The sequence below is a fragment of the Hippoglossus stenolepis genome, chromosome 11, assembly GCF_022539355.2.
Source record: "Hippoglossus stenolepis isolate QCI-W04-F060 chromosome 11, HSTE1.2, whole genome shotgun sequence".
Taxonomy (NCBI): domain Eukaryota; kingdom Metazoa; phylum Chordata; class Actinopteri; order Pleuronectiformes; family Pleuronectidae; genus Hippoglossus; species Hippoglossus stenolepis.
In genome coordinates this window covers 8,840,000-8,864,699 of record NC_061493.1, presented here as the reverse complement: position 1 = coordinate 8,864,699, position 24,700 = coordinate 8,840,000, and the positions used below count along the sequence as shown (strand labels likewise).

The following is a 24,700-nucleotide window of genomic DNA, read 5'->3' as shown; positions in this document are numbered from 1 at the left end:
AGGCCCATCTGTCCCTTTATGAAACCTCATCTAAATTCACTATGTCCAGATTTTTATTTGGATCTGCCCCAAAATATACACACTCATAGATACAAACCCCTTAAATAACGTCTGATTTTTCTCATCAAAATCAACAAACACGTGAAATAATGCACTATTTCACGATGTTAAAAAAAGTGAACAAAAAAAATCCTCATCCAGATCCACAACAAAATGTTATGGGTCCTTTCCTGGACCATTCTGCATCCTTACCCCCAGAATCTGTGGTAATTCGTGCAGCACTTTTTGAGTAATCCCGTTAAATAACCAACAAACACAGAGGAAAACATAACCACCTCGGTGGAGGTAAGTCTCTGCTGTGTACAAACATGCACTCACAACATCCCACTTTAATTCCTCACAATCTGCATCCTCACAAAAACACAAGAAAACCAAAGCATCGCCTCAGAATCATATGTTTCATTCTGCGAGGCAAATCATTGAGGAGTTTGACCTATAATCTTCAGCCAAGGTCACAGACACTAAAGCCAAGCTACATCATTTGCATTCAATCGGATAGTAAAAGTCTAAAAGGTTAGCATGTATATCATAACTGGGGTCCTGAGTGATGGATTTGGCTGTTTCAGATAATTTATGCTCTTGCAGTCCACTGATTGAAAAAAAAAAAAATCCTTTGCCACCTCCCAGTCTCTGAGCTACTGTATTTGATCCTCCCACTCAGTTATATCAGCGCTCATCTGACCCTTTGTCAGCAACTCATCCACCCCAGACCTCCCAGTCTAGTATCCTGTGCCACACATTCAGAATCATGCATGGGTGATTGGATGTTACACGGCGATGTAACTTCTTTACATGGAGCAAAAGTCACAGGGTTAAAGGCCCAAGGATTGAGGTGGATCTTTATACACACCACTAAAAAATTGCAGGCCTTATTCTGAAAATCTGATTTTCTTTTCAGTGCTGTTTGGTCCATTCAGAGGCATGATTTCCCAAATGCTACCTCTTCTTCCCTTCTTCTCCAGCCAGAATAAACAGAAACAATGTGCTCCATCACTCCCACTGCTGTGTGAGGGTGTTTTTAGCTGCCAGTGAAGAAAAACGCAAAGCAAATTCCTCCTCCTCTCCAGTGCCAGGGTTTACGCAATATGTGATTCACTCCAGGGGCAGATATTGTGAACTGACTCACCTCTTCTCTGTGACTATAATCCTGCTCACCCACTTTCAAATACATCATATGCACATATTGTATACTGTATGTTAATAGGTATAAAAGATACACAACAGCTTACATCATTAAATGGTAAATTGTGTTTGCACATTGTAGTCCCTAAAATGAGATTAGCACTGTTTTCCACCATAAATGTGAGGCTGGGAGGGGAGACAGCAGTGCGGTATCTGTGTGTGTGGAGCCAGGGAGCTAATCTTCAGGACAATAACACAAGGTTGCTAGGCATGTGAGCACAGCCGCAACACTGATAAATATGTGCTGGACATGTTGGCATTGTGTAATTGCTTGGATACAGCCACACCAGCTTTATCCACGGCCTTAGCAACAGCAGCATTGCCTTTTCACTGGCTTGTTTGCACATTTTTGTGTTAAGAAGACAGAAAAATAATATCACGTAAACACAGGTCTCAGATTTTCATGTTTGAAAAAAAGAAAAAGATGTCAAGATATAGACGACAACTTGAAATCAGTATATATTTTTTCTTCTTAAAAACACCTGAAATAAATCAGAAAGGCACTAAATAAAGCAGATGTCCCCACCAAGGCCCAACAGTCTCCTCAAATTCAATCAAGCGGCTCCAAATTGCACACACTCATAGATATCAGTTTCCTAAAGATGCCAGATTTTTTTCAACAAGATCCATGAATTATGGGAAATCAGTGAAAATGTCAACAAATCGTCCTCTTTCACAATGTTAAAGAAAGCGAATGAAGAAAAAATTCCTGGATTCGCCTCTGATTTTTCCCTGAAATAGTAATACGCCATAGTAATACGTCCAGTAGTATTTGTATAATCTTGTTTAGAAACAAAGCAGCCAACCAACAAACAAATATGGGTCAAGATGAAAACTCCTTGGAGGTATTAACACATGCACACAACAAAAACTCTAACAAGCGGATGCATTGTATTGTACTTATTTGCATAGATGTGTTTTCTCAAAATAAAAGCGTCCATAATAAAGATGCGAAAACAGATTAGAAATATCTACAGTGGAATTGAAATCTTTGTATCCATCAGCACAGCAGGCGACACCTCCACTAACCACTGTACAAATATCATTGGCACTTCCCGTACCTAAGATGATAATAACTGTATCCTACAGCTGATGTGAAAGTCTCCTCACGTGCATCATCAACATGATGCTTTACGTGCTAAAGGCAGTGAGCGACAGAAAAAGGAGGAAAAGGGAGCAGGAGCAGGGACTGCAGCTCAGCTCCTCTGCCTGCTCAGCAAGAGCTATTTTTAGTTGCTGAGAGACAAAGGAGCAGAATCGTCTTTCATCCCCTCTCTCTCTTACTGGGTTGTTTCGCGTCCAAATGTGGCACAAAGACAGCGTGCACGTCTTTGCAGCTATGTTTAGGCCTAACCTCAAATAAATGCGAATGCCTCTCCATCTGCCCTCTTTTTTTTTCTCATCCTGCTATTTGTGCACATTTTCTCTGCTGTCCTATACTGTATGCAGAAGGGGGGCTATTTTTTTCCCCCCAAGGCTGAAGGCCAATGTATAATTACCTCAGAAAGGCATCTGAGCTAAAGAGTAAGGAAGCAGCTGTGGAGATTTTCTTTTATACTGCACTCTTTGTACTGTTGTCATCACTGGATGTGTCTTCGAGGAGACAGAAAGTGGTACAAAGTGGTAATAAGTGTGCACTCCCAGTAGAATATGACCTGACGCTGCTGGTGTGAAGGACAAACTGGCTCATAGCTGAAGACTGCGAGGGGAAACCCTCCATCTGCTCAGAACAACACTGTCATCACTGGCCAAATGCTTTGGATTCTCATTCATTCATTCAACCTTTATTTGAACTAGAGACCTTATTTATAATATGACGAATTTCAGAGAATAAACAAAACATTCCAAGACACAAATAAGAAACAGTACAAGTGAATAGAATTTTATCTAAAGCAAGTGAATCAATTAAAACAAATGAATAAACTAAAAATAAGAAGAGATTGAAAAGTTAAATAGCCCTAATAATAAAAGATGATCTGAGCTTCAGATTGTTCTGTATGTTATTCAAATTTTAGACATATATACAGACCAAGACAATACATAGAAAGACAAAATAGTTAGTAACGCTTTATTTGAGACTGGCAGGTCCATATCAAAATGAAATAAAAGTAAATGAATTAAGAAATACAGCAAAAATGTTTTTGAATTCAATCATCACACTTTACAAAGGGATTAAGGCCCCTATGATCAAATTGTTTTTACTTAATTGGAATATAAAATTATGCATAAACACACCTATATACAATATACAATAATACAGTCTATACATCTAGCTTACAAATTAAGGTATAATGTTCTGAAGGGTGAAATAAGTCAGGGGCTGGTATAATGGTTATAAAACAAATATAAAAAGCGTGATTTATTTCACAAATTTCCTTATTGAGTAATGATATCTGTATAGCATGAAACAAAATGAAATACAGACATAAATAACTACAATAATCTTTAACTGTTTTACTGATTTAACACAGATAATCTTTCTTAATGTGCATCTTTTTGGGGTAAATAAGGAAGCTGTGTGTTATGTATCCATTATAAAGATATAACTCTATAGATCTACAACCAACAACCTAACACTAACATAGTTTCACATTTCATCTGATCAGTTGCTGGTAAATCAGACAAAGAGGAATCTCCCCAACCCACTCTTTCTCCTGTATCTGAGGTTGCAGAGACACCTAGTGGCCGTAAGTGTTCTTGTCTCCGTGTTTCACTTTGAAGTTGCCCATACATACTGTACATGGAAAGGCGGAGGTGTTTGAAATAACTGCTCCTGAAATCCTTCGTGGAAGTGTCTGCAATAATCATAGCGGCGGGCCCCCAGCGGAGCCCCTTCAGAGCCAGAGTACAGTGGAGATTCATTGTGTGGGACCATTTTAAGCACAGCAGCATTGTGCAGGGAACTCATATTACTCACGCAGGTATGGCAGGCATCCTGTCCACTTGGGGTAAGAGTTTAAATAAGAGGTCACAGCTGATGTCCCTCGGAGCCCACACCATGTCGGAGAGTCACTGCTGACAGTTGTAGCCCAGTGTCAGGATTATCATAACAACCCAGCGACAACAGGTAGGACCTCACAGATTGGACATATTACCACCACTATTTTAACCCAGCACACACAGGAGCCGGAGCTTATTGTAATTTGAATGTATACATGTCTCATCCTTCTGATATTTAGTTAAAAGATTTATGGATTTTATGACTGACTGGATGGAGATTTTTCTTCTTCAGGTCCTGGATGAATCCCAATTAAATTGACTTAATGGGCACATGCACTCCACAGTAAAATAATAATAATAAATGTATGTACAATATACCTTAGACGTGTAGATTAGTAGGCTATCCTCTGCTCACACCACTCAGTTGCCAGTGTGTGCTCCTCACGTAAGTGTTTGCTGCTTTGTTGCTGTGCAGTGGAGGGTGCAACTTTTTTTTTAAGGCACCGAACAGTGCTTGGGACACCTGACAGCGAGGCAGTTATCACTGGAAGGACGTGGCAAAAAATACATCCTGAGACATTCGTCATTAGAGAGCGTGATGATAGCAGGTCAGGCTTTAAATTCCACCGTGCTGCTTAGCGTGCGTGCAGAGTCCACATGTACTAAAGCAAAATGTGCAGCAGTAAACCTCAGAGTCCTCACATCTCAGGTTTGTCCATGTATGTTGTACAAGCCTTTATTTGGTAATACGAGCTCAATAAAATCCACAGAAAGTTAAAAACAATTGGGTGAATTATGAGGCACAGACACATAAAAGCTGTCTCAACCACCGGAAAATAGACACAACACACCACAAAAACAACACAAAACATGGCTGTTGTGTGTGCTTTTGTTTTCTTTTGGCTCTTTTTCATAGCCTTTTTGCCTGTGTTTTGTGTCTTTTGGTAGTTTTTTTGTCTTTTTGTGGTTGTTTTGAGTCTTTTTGTAGGTGTTTTGTGTCTTTTTTTTGTGGTTTTGTATGTTTTTGTTGGTATTTGGTAGTTGTTTCTTTGTCTCTGTGAAGTTGTGTTGTGTCTTTTCTATTTACATCTGCCAAGGAGGTTAGGTTTATGTTTGTCTGATATTTAGTAGGATTACACAACAACTACTGGATGTATCACCATGAAACTTCGGTGGAAGGATGCAGTATGAGTCAGGAGACAAACCATTACATTTTGGTGCAGATCTGGATCATGGGGCAGAGCAATTTTTTTTACTTACTTTCTTGTGAGATGGAGAATTGTTGATTTCTCAGAGAATAATTCATGGATCTCGATGAAAAAAAATCAAACATGTTTAGGGGATTGATATTTCTAATTATGTACAATTTGGTGCAGTTCCCCCTTAAATGTGGATTGATTGAATGATTGAACCTGTTAAATGAGGTTTAATAAGAGGACTGTTGGGCCATGGTGAAGGTGAGGGTCATTCTAGTTCTGTTTGTGTCTCCTCAAATTAGTTTGTCACTTTTTGTGTGTTTATTTTACTCTTTAATTGTCTTTGCTGTTTTATGTCTTTCTTTGTAGTTTGTGTTTTTTTCTGTCTACCACGTGCCAATTAGGTTTTATCCCTCATTCAGTCAGGCCTTCAGTGTCACAAGATGTGAGCGGGGCAGCTGGAAGAAACATGAACCAAGGACACACCCGTAAATATTATACCGTGAGGTCAGCTGATCCCATCGGCCCTCGGCTCAGGATATGTACTTCATTAAACTGATAATAGGGAAATGTGAACAATGCGTTCCTGCTAGGATAAGCAGTTTCACACCAGCGCTGTGAGCTGAAGCAGCTCCTCAGACTGTCCCCCTCCACTGCTTCATGCAGTGACACTGCAGACTCAGTAGCTTTTTAAATAGGCAGAGATATGAGGAAGGATTTATTTTAAATCTACTTTTCAAGTCGGTGGCTGTCGTTCAGATCCCCTCCTTCACCCGATGGCTATGATACTGTTTCCACTTCAGTTCAGTTTTAGCCATTTCACTTCAATCATTTCAGATTTTCACGGGTCTGATTAGCTTAGGAGCGAATATACTATTTTATTGCCATGTGAAAAATGTTTTAATCACTGTCGGTTTTAATAAATGAGAAAATTATCAAGCTAAAAAAGAGTTTTCATGTAAAGTAGTCCAATCTGAAATGTGGACAATATGTACTTTAATTTTGAACACTATATTTCCATGGTATAAATGTGTTTCCTTCCCTATAGCTGTCACAGAAGGCCATGCAAGGTGAAGCTCTAAACCCGAGTGAGACGGCCTGTCCAACATGTCATTAAGGACACCAGTTATTCCTTATAAGTTATTAGGTAGGAAGTCACCTGGCACCTTTTTTTGCTGGACTGTAATGCAAGGGGTGAGGTGACGTTTCTGACCGTGTGCGTCTCCATGTTTAGCTGAAATCAATACCGTTATGTGTGGAACTTGAGGCAGTAGAGGGGCAACGGTCAGCGTGCCTTTACAGAGGAGAAAAGTTGGGAGGTTGTAATACGCAAGCAGAAAAAAAATACGTGTAAGTGTAAAACTGTTTGTTGTGCACACACGCAGCATGCAACCTCGCCTGGAATGTTTCGAGGAAACTTTTACGGGCTCCTTCAGATGTCTCATGTCACACTGGGGTTGTCTCTCAGCAACATTTCCCCAACGCAGCTGGGAATGTAATACAATAAGGAAATTACTCATCTAAAAGGAACTTGTTGGCTTGTTTTCGAGCTTTGCTGCTCCCTCTGGTCGGGTTGTTATCCCCTCAAAAATGAAAATGTTAGAGGCTACAAAAATACCCAACAATATAAAACCTAATCCATTCCATATTGAAGGAGAGTAAATAAATAATGTGACTTGATTGTTGACTCCTACTTGATTTATTGCTACTTCCTCTGGGTCATGATGCAGCACACTATTGATTTAGACAGGGCCATGACATCACAGATTTGATCTGAGCAAATGACCGCACACGCTTAACAACACGGTCACGTAAAGACATTTGTCATAAATCCTGTTTGTGAATAAATACCTGGCAATTTCATGAGTGGGTTTGCATTGACCCTCACCTTGACGCTAACGCTCGGCAGACCCAAAACTAATAACTCATAATGTCTCAGCCGCCCATTCTTTTGCCTCTGAATCAAGGCTAATGTGGTTTATGGGGCTGAAAGCCTCATGTGCAGCACTGAATACTGTGTTTTCTGCAAATGCTATAGGAGCTGCAGGGAGCAGGAGGAGGCACATGCAAGGTGTTGTTGTTGTTGTGTCAAGAGAGGAGCCAATGACTTTGTGTTGACAGCTGAAGTGTACAGGATACAGCAGGTAAGTTTTTTTTTTTCACGGAGCGCCTCATCAGCATTAACACCTATCATCTGCCGTCTTGTTTACCCTTTAGTAGAGTTGCATTGTGTTCAAAACGTGATGTTTACCTGGGGTACTTCCTGTCCCAGCCCAGCATAATACTCCCATATTCAGGCACTGCTGTTCTGCAGGGTTGTCGGGATTCTTATTTCTTTTGTACAACACTGGACTTATTTTTAAAAACCCTGATTTTCACAGCAAACATGCACCAAAGGTACGGTACAATGCGTGGTTCTCTTTCATGGCAAGTTTGTTTTGCGACCGGTGGCTGAGGCTTTCTGCTCTGTTCATGATCCTGCTGGTGAAAGTGTTTTCCGACTATGCTGCATCACAGCTAAATATAAAATAGGCTGTGATTCTTCACAGGTCTTTTCAACAATCTTTCCGTTCGGCCTCAGCAAGCACAGGAGGACGTAGATCATCTGGAAAGATGTTCTTTGTGGCAGGGGCCAAAAATACAAGAGGCGCGGTGAGAGGAAATGAGAGGAGGTAACAAGGCTTATACAATTCCAGGCCTGAACATCCACTAAAAAAAACAGAGGTTGGATTTTCACGTCATTTGTCATTTTCCATCATCAGCTCAATCTACCAGAAATTTCGAGAGGTAGATTTATTAGACAAAAAGAAGACAGTGACAGCTCTAAAGCCTGGTGAAGATCGGGCCATTCTCCTGGGTCTGGGAATGATCCTCTCATCTGTCATGATGTACTTTGTCCTGGGGATCACCATATTACGCTCCTATGCAGACAGGTACAGGCCTTTTATTCAAACACCTTACGTAGGAGTTAACTTCCTGCAAGAAACATGTTTAATTCATCACATGTGCCTTTTGAAAAACTGAGTCAGTGCTCTCTCAAGCTGAAAATTGCAAAAAATAAATACTTTTTATGAAAGCAGATTTTCTGGGACAATTTACACCCCCAAACCGAGTTGATTTCACACCTAGAGAGACCCTCAAAATGCTTTCTCTTTTTTGCATTAAATTGAATCTTCATTTAAATGTCAACACAGTGTGTGGACAGAGGAGGGTGTGTGTGTTGTTCGCAACTCCACGGTCACGGCAGACATGAACTGTTCCTACAACTGTGGGTCAGACTGCTGGAGAGTCTCCAAATACCCCTGTCTGCAGGTCTACGTGAGCGTCAATAACACGGGCCGTGTCAGCCGTTTATCTCACAATGAAGAGACCCAGGACGCCAGCTCTGAAGTGAGTACTGTGCCAGAGGGAAAATACAAGGAATTACTGAACCGTTTCAAATGTTGGCAGCGGCTGTCAGATGTTGGCCTGATTATAGATGCACTCTGCTCCCAGTGCAGAAAATGTTAGCAGATAGGATTTGTAATTTTTCCTGGACAAGCTAAAAGAAAATGTATTCAGTGTTGTGAAATAAACAAAAATCCTTGCCCTCTAAATAACCTCTGTGTGCCTCCATCCTGTCCTTGCAGTGTTTCTATGTGCCCAGGTGCCAGAGGGACAGTGTGGCCATGCACACCATGATTATGAATATCTCCGAGCGCCTGAAGGTCAACCAGCAGGTCCCCTGTTACTACGACCCCTCCGAGCAGCAGGAGACCGTCCTCCTGACCCGGCTGTACGACCACAGCGTCGTCCTCCACTCGCTGCTCTGGCCCTCCTGCATGATCACAGGGGGGGTCCTCATCATCGTGATGGTGAAGCTCACACAGTACCTCTCCAGACTCTGTGAAGAGATTGGGAAGATCAAGAGGTGAAATACATTTGGCAGCTGCGAAAGCCAATCATATGGTGGTTTGGTGACGGACACGTGATATGACAAGGATTGTTGGAACTAAACAACCTTGCTGTGACCCCCTAGCAAACTTTCCTCTTCAGCTGAGACATGTGGAACAGATGAGATTCACTGCGGCCTGAGGATGTGACTGTTTATAAAAGTGGAGTGAATGTTCCGAGGCGGAAACGTTCAGATGTGTAGCTGGCTCTTGTACAGGGAAAACTAGGACTGGGTTTTGCATTGTGTTGGAGGATTATAAAATGCTCTGTGGTTACTTGTTTATGAGGAAGTTTATTCTACCAGTAATTTTAAATCCAGTGTATTATACTACATTATATTATATTGCCAACACTTATATGATAATACCAAAAAACAGACATTGTAAAACACTGCCCTGTCTTTCCGAACAATGTCTTCTGTGTTCAAACTTTTGATGTTGAGCAACGTTGTACAACTCTGAGAATTTGTCTTTGGTGATTTGGAATCAAAATAGTTTTCTGAAACAATAATATATTCTTATTTTATACTCACCACCACGATGACCAATTATGACTAATGACCAGTATGCAGTAGGCCTTTTACCTATTTTTGTGTATACACGAATAGCGATGAAATAAAATTGTGCTAGACCTCTGAAATATTTGAATAGCACTTTTCATGCATACAATGTAACACAAAGAGCTTTGCAGAATAAAAGCAAGACAAAGACACATCCACAGCAAGATGCTGTCGTAAATAAAATAACAAGAGAGATATGAAATGAATAAATCAGAAATAATTAAAGGCCAAATAAAGATGTGAAAACGATAAAGTTGAAAATAAATGCTAAAAATGGATGTGAAAATGTTTTAGTAAATAATAAAATGCTAACGAAGATGTGAAAAGAATAAAGATAAAGTAACAGAATGCTAAAAGGGAGGTGGCAAAGATTAAGATAAAATAATAAAATTCTTAGAGATGTGGAAATTATTAAATAATAAAATACTAAAAGACATGTGAAAATGATAAAGATAATAAAATAACATTCTAAAAGAGATGTCAAAGGGGAAAAGATAAAATACTAATATACTAAAAGACGTGAAAATCATAAAGGTGAAATAAAGATAAAATGCTATAAGAGGAGTAAGTACCAGAAATAAGAAAGTGAATATTAAAGTGAAAAAAACTCAGAGAAAGCAAATAGCTAAGCAATAAATAAATAAAATAGAATATAAATAAAATAGAATAAAATGTTACATCTGTAAAAAAGTATAATTGATCAATAATTCTGTTTCCACATACATAGGGTCGAGAGGTTCACTCTTGCATCACATTAACAACAACCCTATTAACGATAACAGCAATCTTCATGCATTATAATGATGGTGCATTGGTCACACACACACACGCGCACACACCGACACACACACACACGTGGCTCTGCAGCTGTAATAAATGCTCCTCTATCAGGAGCTCAATCACATGATCACATAGCTTGAATTCCATTGAGATGTAACATCGTTTAATTGATGAACAACACACAGTGATAAACACACAGTGTCGTAATCAGAGCGCTGCATCTACCAGCTCCACGTCTTTCTCCCGGAGGAGAAACACGCACACGCTGCAGGGGGGGGGGGGGGGGGGGATTCGCTTTGGTCTCCACATTATGACCTGTCTGCAGAAAACAACCACAGCTCAGCCACTGTTTCTCTCATGTGCTCTTCGCTGGAATTTCTACAGAGTCAGACCCGCTTCCCGTGAATCCCCCAGTCTCACCTCATGACACTGTGTGAGAGTGTGTGAGTGTGTGTGGGGGCGGTGCGTGTGTGTGTGTGTGGGGGCGGTGCGTGTGTGTGTGTGTGTGGGCGGTGCGTGCTGCTGATGAGGAGCCTGCTAGCAATCCCCAAGCTGCTGCTGCTGCTAGCCTTGCTGCGCGGAGCTAGCTCGCTACCAAACTGTTAGTGTGTGTGTGTGTGTGTTTTCGGGACAGCACGATGGAGAGCATTATGAAGCATTATACATTTATTCCGCTGCAGCATATTGGCAACTTCACCAGGAGCTAGGGGCGTCTTTTTATCCCGGTGAAGCGGGACTGTCCCGGGCCCTCGGTAGCATTGTTTGGATGAAGTACGACTGGAGAGCTAGCACCGCTGGGTGAGACTTCCAGAGCGGGCACGAATGGGACTTCCAGAGCTAGCCGCGGCTAACCGGGTGGTGATAGCTGTCTGACACAGGTAGCCCAATATTTGTTTTTTCCTCCCCTCATGTTGTGTGGTGTGTTTGCTTTTGCTTTCAACTAAACGAGTTCCACGGGTTCACAACAAGCGGTGGGATCGCACCCGTTTTATTGTAGTAACGTCACATTAGCTTGTGTCTGAGCGGATGTTTTTCATATTTTAAAATGACATTGATCTGCTCAGGGATCCTGGCTAGCACGGCGAGCTAGCTAGCAGAGAAACAAAACACAACAGCAGCCGCTTTACACTGAGACCAGCCGAGGGCGCCTGTCAAGCTTGGGCTGAAAGCTAAACCTTAGCAGCGTTAGCCACACTGAACTGTGTGTGGGTGTTTGCTAACAAGTTTGTTTACATGGTTTTGCAAGTGCTTTTCGTTTGACACCACTGTTAGCTTAAATTCACCAGAGCTAAAGTTTGCATTGACAAGCTGTGTTATCGTTAGCCTTGATGCTAACGTCATAATAATTAAATGAACAAAATGACATTTCCATTTGCTGCAAGTTGTGTTAAGTTGTTAGCGTGTTGCTATTGTCTGTGTAAATATCTCCACATAGTAGCTGTGTACAGTGTGCTGAGCACATTAAAAACAAAAGGCCTGTTTTAGTACTATGTAATGCTGCTGTAGGCTTTCCTATGTAATGTAAACACATTATAGAAAACTTGTGGCCGCCCATAATACATTAGAATACCCTCAGGAGTTAACTTTAACATGTTTATATTCTGCTCCCGTACATTTACACCATCTCTGAAGCCAGATCCTAACCACAAGCGTCTGTACTAGTTCTGTCCACAGGTCAGAGGTTGTTATATAATTCTGTTTCCTTCTCTCTCACAGTTAGTTGGCATCACTCATCTGATAATTACCAGCCTCTGAAAAGAGCAGATTTGCTGGCACAACCATGCCTCCCAGGCCATCCTCAGGAGAACTATGGGGGATGCACTTGATGCCCCCCAGCATCCTAGTCGACTGCCTTCTGCCAAATGGCATGATTCTCACATTGGAGTGCCTTCGGGAGGCCACACTCATCACAGTCAAGCATGAGCTTTTCAAAGAGGCCAGGAAGTACCCTCTGTACCATCTGCTGCAGGAGGAGAGCTCCTACATCTTTGTCAGTGTCACCCAGGAGGCAGAGCGGGAGGAGTTTTACGATGAGACCAGGAGGTTGTGCGATCTCAGACTCTTCCAGGCCTTCCTCAAAGTTATTGAGCCAGTGGGCAACAGGGAAGAGAAAATTCTCAACCGAGAGATAGGTATGTTTCTTGACATCTTATGTAACTACATAAGATGTCAAAACAATATGCTGCAGCATACAGTAATAAACTATAATAGCTGTTGTCCTTGGCAATGTTATTACACAGAGTGAGGAGGATTAACATAATACCATTGGGTTTAACTGGTCACAACATATATTGTGTTTATGAAATGCAACGTATTATTTTATGTGACATGAAAAATCCACCTTAAATCATTTTGAGGTTGAAGGACTCGCAACTCACTTTTTTTATTCACTTGTTCCCTCATAGGTTTTGCTATTGGAATGCCTATATGTGAGTTTGATTTGGTGAAAGATCCGGAGGTGCAGGACTTCAGAAGAAACATTTTAAATGTTTGCAAAGATGCTGTGGACCTCAGAGACAGTAACGGACCCCACAGTAGAGCTTTATATGTGTACCCTCCCAATGTAGAATCCTCAGTAGAACTTCCCCGGCACATCTATAACAAACTAGATAAAGGTAAGACATCTTACTACAGCCACTGGGAAGCAAATGTTGAACATCACAATATATTTTATAAACATTCACATTTCTCTCTTTGCACCTTCACTGGGTGTGTGGATAAAATGATAAAATGTTTCTTTTAATTTTCTTTCCCTCAGGTCAAATCATCGTTGTCATTTGGGTTATTGTGTCACCCAGCAATGACAAACAGAAGTATACGCTCAAGATCAACCATGACTATGTGCCGGAGCAGGTGATTGCGGAAGCCATCCGTAAGAAGACACGTAGCATGCTGCTCTCCCAGGAGCAGTTAAAGATGTGTGTGCAGGAGTATCAGGGCAAATACATCCTCAAAGTGTGCGGCTGTGACGAGTACTTACTGGAGAAATACCCTCTGAGTCAGTACAAGGTAATCTAATTTAATCATAGCTTATCTGATGCTATTGTACTTAATGGGGGAAGAGATCCACCTCACGTCAAATTATCATCCAGTCCAAATGGGCTTGACATTCATGACATGAAATGCAATTTATAGAAAATATGCTGCCTGTATAATGTGCTGATTCAAGAATAGACCATACATACCATGGTATGTTAAGTACAAGGTGCTGTATGTCTGTTATTGCAGAGTTGTCATTGTAAAATTCAGTAATTCAGATGTTAATAAACCTAGGAATTTGAATGGCTTCGAAATGTCAAACAGCATGAATTGCTTCAAAATGTCAATTTGACTCTGCTCAACAGTATGTGCGCAGCTGTATCATGCTTGGACGGATGCCCAACCTGATGCTAATGGCAAAAGACAGCCTGTATTCCCAGTTGCCCATCGACAACTTCACAATGCCGTCGTATGCAAGGCGAATATCCACAGCAACGCCCTACATGAATGGGGAAACAGCCACCAAGGCTCTATGGACTATCAGTGGAACACTGAGGATCAGGATACTGTGCGCCACATACGTCAATGTCAACATCAGAGACATTGACAAGGTACAAATGCAGTGTGGTGCTGTAACTATTTTATCTGGCTCTCTTTAAAGAGTCTCTGCTTTGTTCTGCATTGACTAAAACAAAATCTTAACATCTCCTGTACTTCATCCAGTGAAAGATACTGTTATCACTCAGGGGCTTAGTAAATAATCTGTTGTTCTTGTGACTGCTCTAGATCTACGTCAGGACTGGGATATACCACGGTGGAGAGCAGCTGTGTGACAATGTCAACACCCAGCGGGTGCCCTGTTCGAACCCCAGGTAATACACAATGAGGAGTAGTGTTTTATACTCTGGAATTTCTCTCAGCTTTGCATCAGTAACAAGATTGATTTTTGGTAATGGGCGTTTCCTTGTTTATTACAGGTGGAATGAGTGGCTGAACTACGACATGTACATTCCAGACATCCCCCGTGCCGCCCGACTCTGCCTCTCTATCTGCTCTGTGAAAGGGAGGAAGGGAGCCAAAGAGGTTAGCAGTGAAACGCTACATTGAAGTTGTATATAACTTGTATGTATATGTATGTTAATACAGCTTTGATATACAGCGGTGTGTCATACTAAACACTAATGGTGGATAACACGCATCATCATTCTGTTTTCCTTCATACCTAAAAAGCCAATTCGAATCCCAAATTATTGTAAAATAATTTAATTTAAGCATGTTATTTCATGAAAATATTAGGAATTATAACATTAACTGTCACTTAAAGATTCTACAATGTTTGGATGCAGTGTGGTCATTTGAATTTCTGTTTATTTAGTGAGTCAGAAGAGTTAACAAGGTCAGTGAATGTAGAAATGGAATATATACAACGTCCCTGCGAGCTGCACTGCGCCTTCCTTCTTCATAGCCCTGAGCTGCTGACTGTTTAATCATCTTCATATGCATCATCCTGCTGGTATTTTCCTGTAGGAGCACTGTCCCCTTGCCTGGGGCAACATCAACCTGTTTGACTACACCCACACACTAGTAGCAGGGAAGATGGCTCTCAACCTATGGCCTGTCCCACATGGCCTAGAAGACCTGCTCAACCCTATCGGCGTCACAGGCTCCAACCCCAACAAGGTGAATATAATTCCCACTCAATTACATGGAATGGCAGGATTTAAAACATTAACTTTCTCCGACTATCATAAGGTACAAACACAAGTCTATATTATGCTTGTGTCTGCTTATGACCTCTAAGCTTCATGTCCCAATTTTAATTGAGCTTATGACAACCTATAGTGTCACAGAGCTGGATTTCAGCTGCCTAGATTTAAGCAACCAAGCTTCTAATTCTACTTAATTAATAACTCATTGATCCAGGCGCAATTCTGTGATTGAATTAAACCCTTTGACAACCTTTTCTGAACACACAGGAAACCCCTTGTCTTGAGCTAGAGTTCGACCACTTCAGTTGCCCTGTCAAGTTCCCTGACATGACCACCATTGAGGACCATGCGAACTGGAATATATCCAGAGAGCTTGGCTTCAATTACTGCCACACTGGTTTGGTAAGATAACAAGCATTTGTTGTTTATTTCATGTTTTTGCTTCACTAATCTGATTCATCGAAAGAAATACATTTTCTTTAAATCATGAGCAGCTGCCACATAAATCAATCACATCACAGAGGTTGACATGAAATCACTGTCTTATTCACATGTGAAGTTTTATGTGACACTCGTCAGCGTTGACTCCATGTGGTTCTGTGTATATTATTATTAAAGTGAATTATATGGTTTCATAGAGTAACAGACTGGCGCGTGACAACCCCCTGACTGACACTGACAACGAGCAGCTGCGGCAGGTGTGCAACAGAGATGCGCTGTCTGACATCACAGAGCAGGAGAAAGACTTTCTGTGGAGGCACAGGTAATGTGTATATGGTTATATATCATGGTGAGGGGGGTTTTGAAGGTGTATGAGTGGTTTGTTAGGATTGGATATAAACGCTCTCTTATCCAAATCATTACATTTTACGCATTCCACTGTTGTATGGGCAGGATTTTCCCTACAATTATCTGACTTGGGTGCATCACCTAAACTGAATGCAAGAGAAAAACTATACTGAGTATTCACTGGAGAAATAAAATACTGTATCGACCATGAAGTAAAACCATAACAGGTATTCTTTTAGAATGGAGAACATACAATAGTAACTATGGTCTTTTGAAATGCATTATGGGTTCTTTTAGCTTTATTATGTTGCTAGGATAGTGAGTGTTTTCGAGTCTTTCTATTCTTAATCTTTGTCCGTTCTACCCCTCATCCACAGCCACACTTATAGAGTTTGACCTGCAGGAGTTTAGCTAAGAATTACATCTGTCACAGACGATGATCTCAAAAAGACTGCAGTGTGAAAAATGTTTAACGGTCAGAAAAAATAATTTAGCGAGAGGATTGAGGACTGTGAGAGAAGAGTGGTCTCGCTGCAGTGACTCAGTTAGCTGACTAGTGGCCTCTGAGACAGTGAGCTGTCTGCAGACAGACTAGAGAAATTTTGGTACGCAGCCAAACACTGTTACTTTGTCAGAGAGCCATGAGCGGATGATTAAATAGCATTTCAAATCCATTCACTATGAGTCTTGTTTTAGAAATTTCCTTTTCTATGGCGCACAGTGTGATCCTTCACAAAAATGCAAAGGTTGCTTCATGACATACTCACTTCCTGTATCCTCAGTGAGCATATTCGTTTGCTTTTCTTCTTGCAAATGTCTGATTGTACTGTGAAAACAACAACCTGTGTTGTGTTTTAAACTGTGGGTTTTTAACTCTGTGGTCCAAAATGAAGTGGAAATGCATATTTTCACAATGCCCCAACCAAACAGTCCCCTCGACCCAACCTGACCAAAACAGCAAAACCTAAGGGAAACCCTGCATTTAGGGTTGAAACTAATTCTATCTCCAAACTTATTCTAGACAAGACTGTGTCAACATGCCAGAGATCCTTCCCAAGATCCTCTTGGCTGTGAAATGGAACTCCAGAGATGAGGTTGCACAGGTGAGCTCAGGTTTCTACTGCTGACACACCTTTATTTTGAAGGACATCGTGTACCATAACAGATACTCTGTCTAACTTGGTTGTTGTACCAATGCCACGTAGCTGTTTGATAATGGAAAATGCTAAAACAACATTTATCTATGTAAATTTGTACCAGCCCATGTTTGTTTGTTTTTTATAGATGTATTGCCTTCTGAAGGACTGGCCTGCTATCAAGCCAGAACAAGCCATGGAGTTGCTAGATTGCAACTTCCCCGATCCTATGATCAGAGATTTTGCCGTGAAGTGCCTTGAGAAATATCTAACAGATGACAAACTTTCTCAGTACCTCATTCAGCTAGTTCAGGTGTGTTGCATCTTTATTTGGCTGGACTGTAAAGTCAGCAGTGTGAATTATTCTAAGAAATACCCTCAATGTTTTAGTTTCATGTTCTCTCGAAGTGGTTTTTATGGTAAATTATTTTCTGTGTCTGTTTCCAGGTTCTAAAGTATGAGCAGTACCTTGATAACCCACTTGCACGCTTCTTGCTGAAAAGAGCATTAACCAATCAGAGGATAGGACATTTCTTCTTCTGGCATTTAAAGTGAGTGAATAGAAAAAAAGCCTTCTTTCACCAAGTTGTATCTGTTTGTTTGAGACCTAACTGGTAACATTTTTTTAATGGAACTTAACTGTCTGATGCCAAATTTTGTTGAATTTATAGGTTGAGTGTTTAAGATTTAGGTGAAAGGGATCTATTGGCAGAAATGGAATATAAAATAATCCTAGTAGTTTTTACAGTCGTCCAGAATGGACAAACTAAACACCTTTTGAGATTTTGTGATAAATGAAGGTTACCACAGGTTCACTTCTGTGTTTGGAAGGGGAGGGTGAAGTGATGGGTATTAAGCTGCAACATGCAATGTTTTCCATCAGGGCACCAACAACATCTAATTGTTTTACTTCTCTTGTATGTTCACAGGTCAGAGATGCACAACAAGACAGTGAGCCAGCGGTTCGGTCTGCTGCTGGAGTCATACTGCCGGGCGTGTGGCATGTATCTGAAGCACCTGAGCAGACAGGTGGAGGCCATGGAGAAACTCATCAATCTCACAGACCTCCTCAAACAGGAGAAAAAAGATGAGGCACAGAAGGTAATCTAACAGCCACTACCTGTTAATTGTGAGCCACTGAATCGTTGAGTTTAATCCTGACAACATCTGGACTATCTGGCCTTACAGATGTTAGGATATATAGCAGAGGGATACATTTGGACAGTTGCCTTCAGTCTGCTTACAGCAAAATATATTTCAAACCAGAATGATACTTGACTCATCCCTACAGTAATAGGAAAAAAATCATACAAATAATAAATAAAAGCAGTTACTTAAATTATGTTTAGGTTAAATCAGATGGTGTTTAAATGGGTTAAAGTAAGTGAATTATTGGTACGAGACATTAAGCAAAGTCAAAACGTTATTCAGTGTCAGTTGCTACAAGATTCTTATGTTAAGTAAAACACAGCAAGAGCAAATTAATGCAGAGGAGAAAACTAGAGGGACTATATTTTATTCATAAATCAAGGAAAATCCTAAATTATGAAAAATTAACAAATAGATGTACTGGTAACTATTGAAGATTTTACTTAATATTATGATCTGAATCCAAAAACAGATTATTTTAGATCTACAGAAAAAGCTAAAAAACAACAACACAGAAGGTCATTTTAAATTTAAGACCTAACTACAGGCTACAAGAATGTTTTAGCCACCTGCTAATTGGCTAATTGTCTAAGCTGAGGTCTTGGTTAGCTCGCTAACTAGCAAACTGATTTAATAGAGCCTACGGCGGAAGATGTGTAGACTTTCTGCTGTCCTGATGTCAATGGGGAGCTTTTTCCACCATTTGGGAGCCAGGACAGCAAACAGACGTGATTTTGTTGACGGGCCGGGATGTAAGGTTTAACCATCTCCTGGATATAGAATTAGCCTGATTCTGTATGCAAGTACTAGTGTCTTGAAGCGGATGCGGGCAGCCACTGGTTGAAGACCAGTCAAGCTGCTGCATTCTGGATGAGCTGCAGAGCTCGGATGGCACTAACAGGTAAAGGGAGTTGCAGTAGTCTAGGTGTGAGATGACAAGAGCCTGGACCAGAAACTTTACCAGGCTGGCTCACTCATCCAGCTGCTCGGCAGCAGCAGCAGTAGCATTAATAACTGCTTCATTCTTTCTTACATAATTAGATTCTCTCTAAAGGGGAGAGGCCGGGCAAATCGATGCAGAAAGAATGGAAAACACTATAGATAATTTATGTTATTGTGAGAGATGACAGTTTGTTTTTGCTCATTATGAAACTGGCCTGTAAAAATGAGACAGTGGTGCCACAGTCCAGGTGGAAAAACTAACTGATACACTTGTTTCATCTCTTCTAAGGTTCAAATGAAGTTTCTGGTGGAGCAGATGAGAAGGCCGGACTACATGGATGCACTGCAAAGCTTCACCTCCCCACTGAATCCAGCACATCAGCTCGGAAACCTCCGGTACATCAGCACTCTCTTATCTAACTCTAATGGTTGGCATTTAATGCTTATTTCCTCTGAGGGTGTTGCTTGTACCTCTCTGTCCTTCAGGATTTAAATACTATTAGGTGTAATTTAAAAAGCCTTTTGTGTATGATTACATTTAGGAACATAATGAACTCATCGCTCTCCAAACAGAACCTTAATTTTGTGGACCCAGTCCACATCTCTCAGTTGGGAAGAGCTAATTTACTGTATATTTTGTATATTTTACTGAGTCTGGACTCGAGAGCACAGGAACAACTGCTGAGGACTTGGTGTTTCCCTTCTGTCATTTCTCTTCTTCTTTAAACATCCTTGTGTGTGTTTCAGTCTGGAGGAATGCAGGATGATGTCATCAGCCAAGCGACCACTGTGGCTCAACTGGGAAAACCCAGATATGATGTCAGAGCTGCTCTTCCAGAACAATGAAATTATCTTCAAAAATGGAGATGGTGAGTTTTGTTTGTGTTTTTCTCTTGTTCTCTAAATCTCTACCTCTCTTTGTCCACCCTTTGTCTCTCTCTCACATACCCATGACCACACAACTTGACTTGAAAATCTGTTTGCTGAGCATGCAGCAAATTTCAGTGGAAGCCTGTAGGGCATATCCTGTTACACAATCACGAGCTCATCTATGCTCTTTACACGGAATCCAGAGAAATACGTGTCATGTTATTTGAATCACCCTTTTTCTCAGCTGCTTGTGCATTTTGCAGCGCCGTGTATGACAAAACTGACTTTGACAGCTCTGCTCCATAATGCATCTTTGGAGTTGATCAAAGACGAGCTAGTGCTCACCTCACTGTCTTTCACCTCCTTGTCTCCCTGTGCCTTCGCAGATCTGAGGCAGGACATGCTGACGCTGCAGATCATTAAGATAATGGAGAACATCTGGCAGAACCAAGGCCTTGATCTCAGGTAGGCTCCTCACTTCACTGTGACATCAACGACAAGGTACACTTCAACAGCGCCAGACCTTTCATGTTCTGCACTCAATGCTTGAATGCAGATTAGTGGCAAATCCCGCCAGCCACTTCAGGTCATTTCATTTAGACGCCATCATTTTTTTCCCCTGCCTCTCTTGATGTTTTCTGTGCTTGTGTTCACAGAATGCTGCCATACGGTTGCCTGTCAATCGGCGACTGCGTGGGGTTGATCGAGGTGGTGAGGAGCTCGCACACCATCATGCAGATCCAGTGTAAAGGAGGCCTAAAGGGGGCGCTGCAGTTCAACAGCCACACACTGCACCAGTGGCTCAAGGATAAGAACAAGGGGGAGATGTGAGTGGCAGAAACAGTGATTTATACAGCTGTAGGACAGAGAGGTGACCACACAGTTACTGGATCCTCTCTGAGACACAAGTATTCTCCGTTTGTTTGATTTCTCAGGTACGACCAGGCCATAGATCTGTTCACACGATCATGTGCAGGCTACTGTGTAGCCACATTTATCCTGGGCATAGGAGACAGACACAATAGCAACATTATGGTCAAAGATGATGGACAGGTAAAGATTACATTTGACATTCTTTCTATGTTATATATACACGTACATACTTTCTGTTAAGTGTTTAATTAAATTGTGTGTTTTTCCTTCTATTTCCACAGCTGTTCCACATAGACTTTGGCCATTTCCTCGACCACAAAAAGAAGAAGTTCGGGTACAAGAGGGAGCGTGTGCCTTTTGTGCTTACACAGGACTTCTTGATCGTTATTAGCAAAGGAACTCAAGAGTGCACCAAAACGAGGGAGTTCGAAAGGTAACGGCAGCAGTGGACATGAGTTTGTTATCTTTGGATGAAAGAAAAAGGTTGCAGTATTTTTACGGCATGAGATCGAGCTTCCATCTCCTCTTTGTGGCCGAATTTCCCACTTGACCCCACTGGTCTGTTTTCTCTGTCCCCACGTTTATTTCTTCCACTCCTTAGGTAACGTTTTCCTTCTGCCCCTCAGGTTCCAGGAAATGTGTTACAAAGCGTACCTGGCGATCCGACAACACGCCAACCTCTTCATCAACCTCTTCTCTATGATGCTGGGCTCTGGGATGCCCGAGCTGCAGTCATTCGATGACATCGCCTACATCAGGAAGACCCTGGCCCTGGACAAGACAGAGCAGGAAGCCCTGGACTACTTCATGAAGCAGATGAACGACGCTCACCATGGCGGCTGGACGACCAAGATGGACTGGATCTTTCACACTATCCGCCAGCATGCCATGAACTAAAATGGCAAGTACGCAACGAGAGGTGTAAAGGACTGTGGCAACAACAGCACACTAAAAACCAAAAGAGAAGGGAGAAGCAAAAATAAGTATTTGCCCAGCTCCACCAAGGCCTGGTTAATATTACCGCCAGCATTTGACTCTGAAACATCATGTGCCCGTGCACCACAAACTAAGGGAGCTCAGAAGGGCCAATTTCAGGGACATGATGCCTAATTGCTCTTATTTCTTCAGGTGTCTGAATGTCTTTTCCCTGCACTATGAACTCAACAAGGCAGGGTGGAGTTATATTCATCTGTCTTCTCCATAGGGACTAAAAGTGTGATGGACCTGGACTACATTGACCTTCTTCATGCAAACAGAACTTGGGACAAATTTTTATTTTTCATATTTTTAAAAACTTCTTTCAATACATCTACAACCATCAGCATTAAGAAAGGAACATTTTGAAGTGGTACACTATGAGCACAGCAGGCTTTTTCTACGGATAAACTTACTGTTGATTTCCACTACCTATTTTGACCGGATGAAGAATGGGGAGATGTTTGCGGACACAAGCCAGGACAGCTGAGATGCTGTGAATGAAGCCTGGCAGGTGCCCAAACAAAGTCCTTACAAAAAAAAAAAACACTATAAGTACAAGACTGAGAGAGGAAGTGTGGAAAACACTTAGCTAGCATTTAACACTTTCACAGAAACTGAATCATGACTTATTTGTAGCCCTCAGACGATGTGTCCACTGTGTAGAAATCCCAACACCACCACGAAATAACTGACCTTTGTACAGAGAAATATTCACAGACTTGTTTGCATTCGGTGCACATATTCCTTTTTGAGTCTATTTTCTACTGAGCCAAAGTACTACATGTGTAACCCCACTACTCCGCAGTCTTATTGTAAAAGAAAATAGTCAGTACTATTCCAATTCTCGTGTACTCATCACACTGATCTCTGCAGTATTTGTTTTGTTTTGTCTATCAGTATTATTCTGTGTCAGGTGACGTTGAGGCACAAATGTTGAAACATCGAGTGACTGCAGAACAGCTTCCTGATGGCCAGCTGTATCACGCGCTAGGAATTGGTCTTTAGTTATTCAGCCGATGAAGGAGAGAAACGCAGGAGAGAAGGATGCATAACATTCATTTTGTGTGCTGTGCTGTTACACTATGCAAGTTGTGATCTTTATATGTACTGTATGCTGAGGGGAAAAAAATAACTTGATGTCAGAGTCAGGCAGAGAGGCTTCACACAAACGAGCGTGTCCAAACTCTGTACAGACTGTACATGGAAGAAAAGCAGTGTTGTTTACTTCTTCCCAACAGTAAGAACAATGAGCTACAGCTTCGGACCCTGCCTTTGCCCTTTCCCTACCAGGTTTCCGCGTGGAGCTCCAATCTAAGCCATCTGTAAAATATTTAAGATTTTGAGTTTTGCTCCCGTCTCCTCGAACTCCTTTAAGAAAAAATAATTTAAGACGACTCTCTGCTCACATTTGCCATACGGACCCAGATCGTGACATCCAGGTTAAAAAAAAGTGAATTCTTTTAATTTAAACCTTCCAAGTGTCTTCTTCCCTACTCTCTCCTATGATTGTCGCCCCTTATGTGCGCAAGAAAAGTCTTTGCAATTTTGTTCGCCGCACAGACACATATGTAAGAGGTCAGTAAATGTTCTAGCTTTACCAAATGATACCCCACAGGGCGGTTTCCTGGACACGAGTCTGTGTGAAAGTCAATTTCTTTTCAATTCTGTTCCTGGTTAAAAAAAAAAAAAAGAAAAAATGCTCAGGAAACCGATCCTACCGAAATGCATGTGCTTCTGTACGGGATACAGAGCAGTGGGCCGGACCCCAACTTGAGAAAACTAGTCCCCATGTTCTTTATGGAAGAACAAACTAAATGATGCGATTTCCCTTTATACTTCCACATGATATGGTTGTTTTCTGTTTCTCACACTTCATTATGCATGAGGTCCTCGAATATCTACTTTTCCTTTTGTTTGACCTGATGTTGTTTACTTGAATTTCATGTATAGAAATGACCTTGTTACTTGTGTGGGGGTACAACAAAGTCACAATGAAGGTAACAGATACTGATCCTGCTACTACATGTGCAAATGCTTTCCTTGAATAATTACAGAGGTAATATATTTTTGTATTTTTAAATGTAAAGCAAACTCATATATGTAACTGCTAACCAAAAAAAGCAATCATGCATAACATGCACCATCCTCATACGCAAACCCAGTAGACGGCCTCGAGTTGTTGAAACGATATGAATGACAAAGCAGAGGTGAATTGTTGAATGAAGGACGGGGACTTGATGCAGTTGTCCCAGTGCGACCCTCATGTCCCGTGGAGATCTCTTGCCCTGTGAGTACAATACGGAGGAAGACGCTGCCCTGCATGTTTTTAAAAAAAAAAAAAGAACCGGAATGATGTTAGTTATCTGTCCATCTGTATATATCATTAAAAAACCTTCAAATATTTGTTTTAGTCATCATATGACCATGTCTGATAATGAACTGTATGCATTCATTTATTGTGTTGAATAAATACATTTCTCCCTATCTAAATAGGTTATTTTATTACAATGTCTGACACTTCAAATGATGTTATTTACAAGGAAATTCAATTTGTTTCTGCTTCCTAATAAAAATGAAAAACAGTGTGGAACAAGGCTTGAATCAGTACATCAACAATCTTTGTAT

The 24,700-nt window shown here is 41.2% G+C and overlaps 2 protein-coding genes across 2 annotated transcripts; both read left to right on the top strand.

Moving 5' to 3' along the window:
- Positions 1-6,373: 6,373 nt before the first annotated feature.
- LOC118117254 (calcium-activated potassium channel subunit beta-2) lies at positions 6,374-10,426 on the top strand. Its single transcript, XM_035169346.2, has 5 exons — positions 6,374-7,522; positions 7,928-8,050; positions 8,141-8,311; positions 8,573-8,768; positions 9,008-10,426. Exons 2-5 carry the CDS (start codon positions 7,992-7,994, stop codon positions 9,290-9,292), a joined length of 711 nt encoding a protein of 236 aa, XP_035025237.1. The 5' UTR covers positions 6,374-7,522; positions 7,928-7,991; the 3' UTR covers positions 9,293-10,426.
- A 567-nt stretch (positions 10,427-10,993) lies between these two features.
- On the top strand, positions 10,994-24,565 carry LOC118117868 (phosphatidylinositol 4,5-bisphosphate 3-kinase catalytic subunit alpha isoform). Its single transcript, XM_035170486.2, has 21 exons — positions 10,994-11,528; positions 12,367-12,782; positions 13,056-13,265; positions 13,409-13,659; positions 13,995-14,240; positions 14,416-14,501; positions 14,607-14,712; positions 15,157-15,309; positions 15,606-15,740; positions 15,977-16,101; positions 17,149-17,230; positions 17,412-17,576; positions 17,711-17,814; positions 18,193-18,364; positions 19,644-19,750; positions 20,102-20,223; positions 20,611-20,689; positions 20,881-21,051; positions 21,160-21,277; positions 21,379-21,530; positions 21,724-24,565. Exons 2-21 carry the CDS (start codon positions 12,431-12,433, stop codon positions 21,992-21,994), a joined length of 3,207 nt encoding a protein of 1,068 aa, XP_035026377.1. The 5' UTR covers positions 10,994-11,528; positions 12,367-12,430; the 3' UTR covers positions 21,995-24,565.
- The last annotated feature ends 135 nt before the right edge of the window (positions 24,566-24,700 follow it).

What these genes read in the sequence shown, in the direction of transcription:
- LOC118117254 (XM_035169346.2), top strand. Translation starts at nt 7,992, where the DNA reads ATGTTCTTTGTGGCAGGGGCCAAAAATACAAGAGGCGCGGTGAGAGGA. An exon ending in GTGAGAGGAAATGAGAGGAG is followed by an intron (nt 8,051 to 8,140) that starts GTAACAAGGCTT and finishes TTCCATCATCAG; the next exon opens with CTCAATCTACCAGAAATTTC. An exon ending in CCCAGGACGCCAGCTCTGAA is followed by an intron (nt 8,769 to 9,007) that starts GTGAGTACTGTG and finishes CTGTCCTTGCAG; the next exon opens with TGTTTCTATGTGCCCAGGTG.
- LOC118117868 (XM_035170486.2), top strand. Translation starts at nt 12,431, where the DNA reads ATGCCTCCCAGGCCATCCTCAGGAGAACTATGGGGGATGCACTTGATG. An exon ending in AATTCTCAACCGAGAGATAG is followed by an intron (nt 12,783 to 13,055) that starts GTATGTTTCTTG and finishes GTTCCCTCATAG; the next exon opens with GTTTTGCTATTGGAATGCCT. An exon ending in CTATAACAAACTAGATAAAG is followed by an intron (nt 13,266 to 13,408) that starts GTAAGACATCTT and finishes TCTTTCCCTCAG; the next exon opens with GTCAAATCATCGTTGTCATT.